Source organism: Phyllobates terribilis, unplaced genomic scaffold, assembly GCF_046119375.1.
Source record: "Phyllobates terribilis strain yellow unplaced genomic scaffold, ASM4611937v1 Scaffold_11__3_contigs__length_659146591, whole genome shotgun sequence".
Lineage (NCBI taxonomy): Eukaryota > Metazoa > Chordata > Amphibia > Anura > Dendrobatidae > Phyllobates > Phyllobates terribilis.
Window position 1 is genome coordinate 622,779,905 of NW_027362771.1, and position 12,630 is coordinate 622,792,534.

The 12,630-nt window shown below is 42.2% G+C and overlaps 1 protein-coding gene across 1 annotated transcript in view; it reads left to right on the forward strand.

Annotated features, from left to right (window-relative positions):
- LOC141167419 (extracellular calcium-sensing receptor-like) overlaps positions 1-12,322 on the forward strand; it is a 34,873-nt gene extending 22,551 nt beyond the window's left edge. The window contains exons 6-8 of the mRNA XM_073654824.1: positions 10,355-10,495; positions 10,750-10,873; positions 11,424-12,322. Coding sequence (XP_073510925.1) covers positions 10,355-10,495; positions 10,750-10,873; positions 11,424-12,322 — 1,164 coding nt within the window. The remainder of the gene's footprint in view (positions 1-10,354; positions 10,496-10,749; positions 10,874-11,423) is intronic.
- The last annotated feature ends 308 nt before the right edge of the window (positions 12,323-12,630 follow it).

Genomic DNA, 12,630 nt, shown 5'->3' on the forward strand with positions numbered 1-12,630 from the left:
ATCTGCCCCAGCCGTCTGCTTAACCTCCGCTAGAGCCTAAAATTAAGGGGAACCCCACGCCAATTTTTTTAATAATAAATCCTTTATTTTAATACTAAATGACAAGTACAGTAACCAACACTGTCACTGTACTTCATATATATGTGACTGACATGTTTCTATCTATCTAATCTATGTGTGAAGCTCTATTCTGTCTGTTATAAATTGTCGGGTACCGCTGCTGAATTGCCGGCCGGCTTTTTTAAAGAGACGGTGCATGAAAACACTATTATTTTTTTTGATAAATCCTTTACGCTAAATGACAAGTACAGTAAGCAACACTGTCACTGTACTTCGTATATATGTGACTGACATGTTTCTATCTATCTAATCTATGTGTGAAGCTCTATTCTGTCTGTTATAAATTGTCGGGTACCGCTGCTGAATTGCCGGCCGGCTTTTTTAAAGAGACGGTGCATGAAAACACTAATATTTTTTTTGATAAATCCTTTACGCTAAATGACAAGTACAGTAAGCAGCACTTTCACTGTACTTCATATATATATGTGACTGACATGTTTATATCTATCTAATCTATGTGTGATTCTCTATTCTTTCGGTTCTAAATTGTCGGGTACCGGTGTATGCCGCTGATGAATTGCCGGCTTTTCATGTTTCACTGTTGGCACTGTTCCCATCGATTTGGGCAATCACTGTAATGCCACAACCACCATGGCTGTGGCATTACAGTGAGTGGCAGACAATCCCTGCATGATTGGTGCTCTAAATAGCGCCAGACATGCAGGACACGCTTTTGGTGCACGAACAGTTATCGAACATAACCTCGAACAGCCGAATTTTTTGCAAATCGTTCGGGTTCGTCGAACAACTCGAACACCGCCCAAAACAGCTCGAATTTGAGATTGGCGAACAGTTCTAGTCGAACACCGCTCATCTCTAGTTACCAGCAGATACTGTGGTTCTGTTACGGTTTGAGTGCTGAACCCTTGACGGTCCCACGGTTGGCAAGTTGGAACTGTGAGATTCACTACGTGCACCACTGGTGTTTTGTGGAAAAGCACATGTAAGATTCTGCAACAGTCTCTGCTGATACTCCTGCATGCGTGCATCCCTTTCTATGGCAGGAATAGTTTCTGCAAATTTACTTTTGTACCGGGGATCTAACAGTGTGGCAACCCAGTAGTCAGGATTATTTCTAATTCTCACAATTCGAGGGTCATGTTGCAGGTAGTGCAGCAAGAAGGCACTCATGTGTGTTGCGCATCCAGGAGCACCAAGTCCCTGTTGTGTTGGTGGCGAGGTAACAATCATGCTTCCTTCCTCTGTCCTCTCCCCCCAACCTCGCACAACAGAAATGTGATCAAGGTCTTCCTCATCTGATGAGTCTCCCATCAGTTCGTCCTCCACTTCTTCCTGGGCTCCTGCACCTTCCTCACTAGTTTGGCTGCTACCATGCGCCCTGGTAAAACCATCTCCCCCACCCTCACATGCCTGCCGCCTTTGTGCTGCCGACTGTCTGGATCTTGCAGATGTTAGCCCTTCCGCATACAACTCCTCCTCCTCTACTTCCTCCACCTCCTCTTGTGCCACCACCTGACTCCGAATTCTGTTTAACATGTGCTCCAGCATGTAAATCAGCGGAATAGTCATGCTGATAATGGCATCGTCAGCACTAAACATCTTCGTCGCCATTTCAAAACTGTGCAGAAGGGTGCATAGGTCCCTGAGCTGAGACAACTCCTCCAGCGTGATTTGCCCCACCTCTGGATCTCTTTCACCCAGGCTATACGTCAGAACGTATTACACCAGGGCTTGTCGGTGCTGCCACAGTCGCTGCAACATGTGCAGAGTTGAATTCCACCGGGTAGGCACATCGCATTTTAGCCGGTGAAGTGGCAGGCCCAACGACTTCTGTAGAGATGTAAGTCGCTGAGCTGCGGGATGCGAACGGCGGAAGTGAGCACACAGTGACCGTGCCCTCTGCAGAAGGCCATCTAGTCTGGGATAGTGGGCTAAAAATTGCTGGACAACCAGGTTCAACACGTGAGCCATACAAGGCACGTGTGTGACATTGCCCCGGCGAAGGGCCGCACCCAGGTTTGCAGCATTGTCGCACACGGCCTTCCCTGGTTTCAGGTCCAGTGGAGACAGCCATTCATGAAATTGGTTCTCCAGAGCTGACCACAACTCCTCAGCTGTGTGACTCACATTTCCCAGACATTTCAAAGTAAAAACCGCCTGATGACGTTGAGCCCTACTGCCAGCATAGTAAGGAGGTGTGCAGGATCCCTTCTGCGCAGTTAGAAAGCTTGTGGCATGACCAGACAGGCTTTGGGTGCAGGTGGAAGACCGAGAGGAGGTTGAGGAGGCAGAAGCAGTGGAGGAACTTTGACATAAAGAGGATTGACGCACAACTCGTGGGGACGGCAAGACTTGGACAGCAGCCCCTTGTCCTGCTGTCACCATAGTTATCCAGTGCCCAGTCAGCGACATGTAACGCCCCTGTCCATGCCTACTCGTCCAAGTGTCTGTGGTGAAATGCACCCTGTCACACACAGAGTTTCTCAAAGAAGCGGTGATGTTGTGTGCGACATGCTGGTGGAGCGCAGGCACACCTTTCTTTGAGAAGTAGTGCCGACTGGGCATCTGGTACTGGGGCACTGCGACGGACATAACGTCTCGAAAATCCTCTGTGTCCACCAGGCGGAAAGGCAGCATTTCTGTAGCCAAGAGCTTGCAGATGGTGAAATTCAACCTCTTAGCTTTCTCATGGCTAGGAGGAAATGGTCTTTTACTTGTCCACATTTGAGGGACCGAGGGCTGGCTATTGTGCTTAGACGGTGTTGATAAGGGTGTCCCCGGCAAACTGCCGGTCTGTGAGGAAGATGCAGGCGGACATATTAGGTTGCCTTGATCCAAAGGTGGTGCTATCGATGTCGGACAGCGCTCAACACCAGCTGGTGTTACCACCTCCAAAGAAAATGATGACCTGCAAATCACGCTGGCTGTTGCGGGTAAAGAGGTGGCAGGTCTGCGCCCCAAAACAGGTGTGACTGCTGTCCCCCCAGTCACAGAGGATGAAGAGGCCGCGGATGCACAAGATATGGCAGACGGCGGTTGGCCCGGCCGGCTAGGCCGCATTGTAGCACACTGAGCTTCCCACTGCAACTTATGCTTCATGTCCATGTGCCGGTTCATGCATGAAGTACTCAAACTATGTATTTTTTGGCCTCTACTTAGCTTTTGCTGACAAATGTTACAGATAACACGAGTTGGGTCATCTTTATCGATCTGAAAAAATGCCCAGGCTATGCAAGGCTTAGCACCCATGCGACCTGAAGAGCCACCACGACTTGTGGTGAGAGGCAGAGTTGTGTTTGAGGATGCAGTTGTTGACGTGCTTCCAGTACTACGTCTCTGTCCAGGAAGGCACAACCTGACCTCGTCATCACTAGCATCTTCCTCCACCTCCTCTGCTGACCTCATCTCTTGGCTGACTGTGGGTTGACAGTAAGTGGGATCTCCAACCTCATCATCATCACCCTGTGCGTTATCACACCCGTCGTCCTCAGAGCCAACCTGTTCCTGCCCTGACAAAAAACTAAAGTTGTCGCTCCAATCAGGTATTTGAGTCTCATCATCGTCTTCCTCATTGTCTCCACCAACAGGAGTTACAGTTTGGGAATGAGGGTCTACATTATGGTCAGAACCTTCTGCGTCTGGTCCTGGATCCGACTCATAAAGATTCTGGGCATCAGTGCAGATCATCTCCTCGTCTGGATTCACAGAAGCGCTGGAGTCGACCTCTGATTCCCAGGCTATAGTATGAGTAAACAGCTCTGCAGACTCAACCATCTGTTCTACCTCATACTCAGACGGGCAGCTCGAGATTTGGGAGCTGTGAGGAAGCAAGTGCGATTGGGGTGACACCTTTGAGGACTGGAGTATTTGTGATGTTGAAGTTGATGTGGAGGAGAGCCCACTTAAAGGAGCACTTGATATCCGTTGAAGCACCTGCTGTTTTTGTGCCTCATCTGGAATTTGTAGCGATTGGCGTGGCCGTAAGAAAGGGATCTTATCACATTGTCCGCTAAAAGAAGTAGACATTTTAGTTTGGCTGGAAGATGGTCTTTCTTCTGCAGATGTTACTGTTGCTTTAACACCTACCCCACGAACACAACCTTTTTTCCCCTTCCCAACACGCCTATTCCCCTTTCCACCAGCAGCAGGCATTTTTCCACTCATTTTGGTGGTTAACTAATTCACAACTCTGGAGTTGTTTGCACAAAAAAACAATGGATGGGAACCGAGCAGAACTGAGTGGCCAAACTGTGGTATTAGGCCAAAACTATTGGCTGGGTTAGATGCAGAAATTTTTTTTATTCAATTTGCAACCTGATGGAGGTCAGTATAGATGGACTAATAGAACAAGTCCCACACACAGCTAGAAGCCCAAATATTGTTTCAGAGGTAGATGCAAAAAAAAAATATATTCAGATTGCAACCTGATGGAGGTCAGTACAGATGGACTAATAGAGAAAGTCCCACACACTGCTAGAAGGCCAAATATTTTTTCAGAGCTAGATGCAGACAAAAAATTATTTTGAATTTGCAACCTGATGGAGGTCTGTATAGATGGATTAATAGAACAAGTCCCACACACAGCTAGAAGCCCAATATTTTTTCAGAGGTAGATGCAGAAAAAAATATATTCAGTTTGCAACCTGATGGAGGTCAGTATAGATGGACTAATAAAGAAAGTCCCACACACTGCTAGAAGGCCAAATATTTTTTCAGAGCTAGATGCAGATAAAAATTATTTTTAATTTGCAACCTGATGGAGGTCAGTATAGATGGACTAATAGAGAAAGTCCCACACACTGCTAGAAGGCCAAATATTTTTTCAGAGCTAGATGCAGAAAAAAATTATATTCAGTTTGCAACCTGATGGAGGTCAGTATAGATGGACTAATAGAACAAGTCCCACACACAGCTAGAAGCCCAAATATTTTTTCAGAGGTAGATGCAGATAAAAATTATTTTTAATTTGCAACCTGATGGAGGTCAGTATAGATGGACTAATAGAGAAAGTCCCACACACTGCTAGAAGGCCAAATATTTTTTCAGAGCTAGATGCAGATAAAAATTATTTTTAATTTGCAACCTGATGGAGGTCAGTATAGATGGACTAATAGAGAAAGTCCCACACACAGCTAGAAGGCCAAATATTTTTTCAGAGCTAGATGCAGATAAAAATGATTTTTAATTTGCAACCTGATGGAGGTCAGTATAGATGAACTAATAGAGAAAGTCCCACACACTGCTAGAAGGCCAAATATTTTTTCAGAGCTAGATGTAGATAAAAATTATTTTTAATTTGCAACCTGATGGAGGTCAGTATAGATGGACTAATAGAGAAAGTCCCACACACTGCTAGAAGGCCAAATATTTTTTCAGAGCTAGATGCAGATAAAAAATATTTTTAGTTTGCAACCTGATGGAGGTCAGTACAGATGGACTAATAGAGAAAGTCCCACACACAGCTAGAAGGCCAAATATTTTTTCAGAGCTAGATGCAGATAAAAATGATTTTTAATTTGCAACCTGATGGAGGTCAGTATAGATGGACTAATAGAGAAAGTCGCACACACTGCTAGAAGGCCAAATATTTTTTCAGAGCTAGATGCAGATAAAAATTATTTTTAATTTGCAACCTGAGGGAGGTCAGTATAGATGGACTAATAGAGAAAGTCCCACACACTGCTAGAAGGCCAAATATTTTTTCAGAGCTAGATGCAGATAAAAATTATTTTTAATTTGCAACCTGATGGAGGTCAGTATAGATGGACTAATAGAGAAAGTCCCACACACTGCTAGAAGGCCAAATATTTTTTCAGAGCTTGATGCAGAAAAAAATTATATTCAGTTTGCAACCTGATGGAGGTCAGTATAGATGGACTAATAGAACAAGTCCCACACACAGCTAGAAGCCGAAATATTTTTTCAGAGGTAGATGCAGAAAAAAATTATATTCAGTTTGCAACCTGATGGAGGTCTGTATAGATGGATTAATAGAACAAGTCCCACACACAGCTCGAAGCCCAATATTTTTTCAGAGGTAGATGCAGAAAAAAAATATATTCAGTTTGCAACCTGATGGAGGTCAGTATAGATGGACTAATAGAACAAGTCCCACACACAGCTTGAAGCCCAAATATTTTTTCAGAGGTAGATGCAGAAAAAAATTATATTCAGTTTGCAACCTGATGGAGGTCTGTATAGATGGATTAATAGAACAAGTCCCACACACAGCTAGAAGCCCAATATTTTTTCAGAGGTAGATGCAGAAAAAAATATATTCAGTTTGCAACCTGATGGAGGTCAGTATAGATGGACTAATAAAGAAAGTCCCACACACTGCTAGAAGGCCAAATATTTTTTCAGAGCTAGATGCAGATAAAAATTATTTTTAATTTGCAACCTGATGGAGGTCAGTATAGATGGACTAATAGAGAAAGTCCCACACACTGCTAGAAGGCCAAATATTTTTTCAGAGCTAGATGCAGAAAAAAATTATATTCAGTTTGCAACCTGATGGAGGTCAGTATAGATGGACTAATAGAACAAGTCCCACACACAGCTAGAAGCCCAAATATTTTTTCAGAGGTAGATGCAGATAAAAATTATTTTTAATTTGCAACCTGATGGAGGTCAGTATAGATGGACTAATAGAGAAAGTCCCACACACTGCTAGAAGGCCAAATATTTTTTCAGAGCTAGATGCAGATAAAAATTATTTTTAATTTGCAACCTGATGGAGGTCAGTATAGATGGACTAATAGAGAAAGTCCCACACACAGCTAGAAGGCCAAATATTTTTTCAGAGCTAGATGCAGATAAAAATGATTTTTAATTTGCAACCTGATGGAGGTCAGTATAGATGGACTAATAGAGAAAGTCCCACACACTGCTAGAAGGCCAAATATTTTTTCAGAGCTAGATGTAGATAAAAATTATTTTTAATTTGCAACCTGATGGAGGTCAGTATAGATGGACTAATAGAGAAAGTCCCACACACTGCTAGAAGGCCAAATATTTTTTCAGAGCTAGATGCAGATAAAAAATATTTTTAGTTTGCAACCTGATGGAGGTCAGTACAGATGGACTAATAGAGAAAGTCCCACACACAGCTAGAAGGCCAAATATTTTTTCAGAGCTAGATGCAGATAAAAATGATTTTTAATTTGCAACCTGATGGAGGTCAGTATAGATGGACTAATAGAGAAAGTCGCACACACTGCTAGAAGGCCAAATATTTTTTCAGAGCTAGATGCAGATAAAAATTATTTTTAATTTGCAACCTGATGGAGGTCAGTATAGATGGACTAATAGAGAAAGTCCCACACACTGCTAGAAGGCCAAATATTTTTTCAGAGCTAGATGCAGATAAAAATTATTTTTAATTTGCAACCTGATGGAGGTCAGTATAGATGGACTAATAGAGAAAGTCCCACACACTGCTAGAAGGCCAAATATTTTTTCAGAGCTTGATGCAGAAAAAAATTATATTCAGTTTGCAACCTGATGGAGGTCAGTATAGATGGACTAATAGAACAAGTCCCACACACAGCTAGAAGCCCAAATATTTTTTCACAGGTAGATGCAGACAAAAATTATTTTTAATTTGCAACCTGCTGGAGGTCAGTATAGATGGACTAATAGAGAAAGTCCCACACACTGCTAGAAGGCCAAATATTTTTTCAGAGCTAGATGCAGACAAAAAATTATTTTGAATTTGCAGCGTGATGTAGGTCAGGATAGATGGACTAATAGAACAAGTCCCACACACTGCTAGAAGGCCAAATATTTTTTCAGAGCTAGATGCAGAAAAAAATTATATTCAGTTTGCAACCTGATGGAGGTCAGTATAGATGGACTAATAGAACAAGTCCCACACACTGCTAGAAGCCCAAATATTTTTTCAGAGCTAGATGCAGAAAAAAATTATATTCAATTTGCAACCTGATGGAGGTCAGTATAGATGGACTAATAGAACAAGTCCCACACACTGCTAGAAGCCCAAATATTTTTTCAGAGCTAGATGCAGAAAAAAATTATATTCAGTTTGCAACCTGATGGAGGTCAGTATAGATGGACTAATAGAATGATGCTATGCCCAAAAGATTTTACTTCACTAGGTGCAGTAAAAAAATTGGTATTCTATACACAGGTGGTATATCTTGCAACACAGATAGGCTACTCCACTGACTAACACACTCTGCAATAGGCCAAAAAGGATTAGCTTTGCTAGATTCAGCCAAATGCTGTGAAAAAAACTTGCACAGCACTGGCACAGATTTGCCTGGCAAAAACTGATAGGAACTGATGTAACCTAGTCCTGAAAAGGACTGCAATTACAATTAGTCTTTACTCCCACAATCTATCGATTTAAGAGCACAGACCTGCCTGATAAAAGTCGTAGGAAATGCTGTAACCTAGTCCTTAAAAGGACTGCAATCACAACTATTCCCTACTCCCAAGCTATCTGTAGATTTGTGCGAAAATTGGCTTGAAATTAACAAGTTATAGCGCACACAGCAACAGCGGTGCCGTCTAACACGCAGCTGCAGCAGTGAGAAAATGGTGGCGACGGGGAAAATGGCTTGGTCTTATAGGGCAAGGACATGTGACATACACTGCCAATGACACATGCCCTTGCTTGTGTGAAAAAAAACACTTCGCTCCGTGTGTGCGCTGCTGATAGGCTGACAGATTGCACCTCCCCACTGTAAATGCGGGAAAGAGAAAAAAAAATGGAGATCTTCATTATTCCTGCAGAGATCCATCCCCTGCCCCTCCCCCCACCCCGCTGTACACTCAAACTGCGTATTAACATTAATTTTCATCATTATTGAGAAAAAATCCAGTTATGATTTTGGTGCACGAACAGTTATCGAACATAACCTCTAACAGCCGAATTTTTCTCAAATCGTTCGTGATCGCCGAACGGCTCGAACACCGCCCAAAACAGCTCGAATTTGAGATTGGCGAACAGTTCGAGTAGAACAACGCTCATCTCTATTTCTAAGTAATGCTAAAATTGCTTGGAAAGCGCTTGTCAACCCGCATGCGGAAATGCATGTGAAGAACACTTCACTTCCGCTTGTCCCTGGCAGGAAAACGCATGTACAATCCGCATGTACAAGCCGCATGTACAAGCCGCATGTACAATCCGCATGCGTTTTTTCTGCCAGGGAGATGCAGAAACGCTCAGGAAAAATCCAGAGCATTTCTGCATCGTGGGCACATAGCCTTATTGTATTGTTATCTCTGTTCCTGGTGCACTGTATATTTTATTGACCCTAGAAATTATGACCTCGCTCTTAAACCAACTACTCCTCTTTTTTATACCTTGATTCTTTATTGTATGTGATCCTGAACTGTTTAACACCTCTTCTGTCTCATGTCTGCTTGACTCCCTAGTCTTTTCATTTGCTTTTCCCTCTGGCCAGATCTCTGGCTTCTCATTCAGTAATTCTCTGGTATTGACCCAGCTTGAGAAACATTCTACCCTCAACTCAATCCACCAGTACCTACAATGTAGACACAACCCATAGGCCCCTACATTGAAGCTCAGATCTCCTTGTATGGATGAAAAGGTACTAAGCAGAATATCCTTAGGACCTTCTAAGCAGAGTGACCTGTGCCAAATCAGACAATGGAGGCCCGGGTTTGGGTTTCCAACAATAGCACTGTCATTGATTCTGACTCTAGGGTCGGACTGGCCGACCAGTGTGTTATAAGTAATATGGTGCCATGGTCGGGTTCATTAATTGAGCTCTCCCACCAAATATATCCTTAACTGGCTCAGGAGCAGATCTATTGAACTAGGGTCAATATTTTGTGTAATATAAGGAGGCATAATGGTATAAGTATTCATGTCTCATGGTGAGCACATTTATAATATTAGTGACTTCTTATGTGGCAAAAGGGCTGCTGGTCTTGCTATGGCATCAGGGCCCACATGTATCTGCTAAATCTTCACTTCATATCATAGTGCTCAGCCATCATATAGATAGGAGATGAACTACAAAGAACATCTCTCTGGAGGACCCAGCAAATCCATGCATTACATGGACGGCCCTTTTTTTAATAGCTTATAATATAATGATTATTTTCACCTGTGGAGATGCTGCAGGAAAATTAAAACTTGCTCCCTAAGCTAATCAGACTAATGCTGTCCATTATATTTCCCAGCAATGTGTGATCGACCTATTGTTGGGAGATCCTTCAAACAAACCGTAATTATCTAAAGAGAACAACCACTTTTTTCTTGCTATATATTGTTTTACAGCTCCTAAAGTATATGAAGAGAGTAAGACTGACACTTACCAGTGGGAGAGAGCTTTTTTTTGATGAAAATGGAGACCCTCCTGCAGTCTATGACATTGTGAACTGGATGCAAGGACCAGATGAAGCCATAAAGAAGGTCAAAGTAGGAAGTTACGACACCACCGCTTCTAGAATATTTACCATCAATTCAAGTGCCCTATATTGGACTGGTGAAGGTCAGGAGGTGGGACTGGTGGAATTATTATTATAATTGAGTTTTTTACAATCTGTGACTATAATCAATAGTTTTAATAATAGTAGATTTATGACATGAATATGCACAGATTGTGTTGTGTAGGAAAGTTGAAGATAACATTATTATAAGTTTAGAAACTAGTAGTCTTGGCTTTCCATCAGGCACCTTCTTCCATCTGTAGTCCGAGGTGTCCTTTTGGTTATCGGAAGACAAGCATAGAAAAAGAACCCGTCTGCTGCTTTCATTGCATTCCTTGTCCTCAAGGAGAGATCTCCAATCAGACAGGTAAATAAATACACTATACCAAGTTGTATTAGTAAGCCATTGAAGTGTCAATATGTTATAAAACATCTTGTAGTCATGAGTGGTCATTTAAACTAAAAGAAATTATCTTACCTTTGAAAAGAAAACAAACAGTAGCAAAAGCTATAAAAATAGCAAAAAATATCACTAACTTCTTCAATTCCCTGCCGATCCAGTACAGAAGCATAAGCAGCCCCTCAAATATTTTATATGCAAGCTGCTGACATGTGACTACTGGGACCAATTAGTGGTCTAAGTGGTCATGTGCTTTGTTACTGGCATCACCATTTACCAATGGGAATCATGATATGACTGATTGTCTGTAGGGGTCAATTGACGCCACTTGAATACAAAGACCCAGGGAGACCATTGGAATTTCTGTGCTGGATTGGTGAGGATTAGAGAGTTGAATGATTTTTTGCAATTCATTTTTTCTTGGGTAACCCCCTTAAATTTGAGGAGTATGAAATTAGCTGAAGCTAGGTGGGTATATGCTTTTTGATTAACTAGTGAATTTTTTGTTACATTTTAGATGTAGCTAACTGCCACCAATGCCCATGGAATGAGTGGCCTAATGCAGAGAAGTCAAGATGTCTTCACAAGGCGATAGAGTTCCTGTCTTATAACGATGTGCTGGGTTCAACCTTGGCGTCCATCAGCCTTGCTTCTTCTTTAGTTCCAATTGCCATCCTAAAGCTCTTCATCCGACATAAATCCACCCCTATAGTCAAAGCCAACAACTTCTCTTTAAGTTGGCTTCTCCTGATATGCTTGTCCTTCTGCTTCATCTCAGCTTTGTTTTTTATTGGTTACCCTAATTCGGAGAAGTGTCTTCTACGCCAGATAACATTTGGAATTGTCTTCTCTCTTTGTATTGCTTGCATTTTAGCCAAAACACTTATGGTTGTTTTTGCTTTTTTGGCAATTCAACCTTGTAGTAGACTTCAAAGATTCTCCAAAATTAGTTTTTCTTATATTCTCATTTTTATCTGTGTCTTCCTACAATGTATATTGTGTATCACATGGCTAGTCTTAGCACCTCCATTTCCACAATACAATGTTCATGACCTTCCCAGTCTGATCATTGTTGAATGCAATGAGGGATCTGCGCTTGCTTTCTGGTGCATGCTGGGATATCTTGGCCTCTTGGCTTTCATCAGCTTCTTCGTTGCTTTTGTAGCTCGAAGACTACCTGATACTTTCAATGAGGCCACTTATATAACTTTCAGCATGTTGGCTTTTGTTAGTGTGTGGATGTCCTATGTACCAGCTTCTCTAAGTTCACGAGGAAAATACACCGTGGCCATGGAAGTTTTTGCCATCTTATCTTCGAGCTGGTCTCTAGTCATCTGCATGTTTCTCCCCAAATGTTTCATTTTATTGCTGCGACCAAATCTGAACACTACGACACATGTAAATATAAGAATGTAAAAGAGAAACATAATGCCAAAAAATGTTAAAGAAAGTGTTTGATGGATACCTCATGGTTCTGGGTAATAGGTACTGAGTAGAGTAGATTTATAGGACCCAGTCTTTTGGCCACATTATTAACCCGGGTATATCTGACAAAAGATCTTGGAACGGCCTCTTATCTAATGACATCCACTGCTCTTCTTTTGATTAGCTGCCTTGGTGAGCCGGCAAGTGTCCACACTTGGTGTGGCAAAAGTTCAGTGCAACTTCCCGCCTACTTGTTTTCCCTTTATCTCTGCCCTCATCTATTTTGATTGACAGTTCTG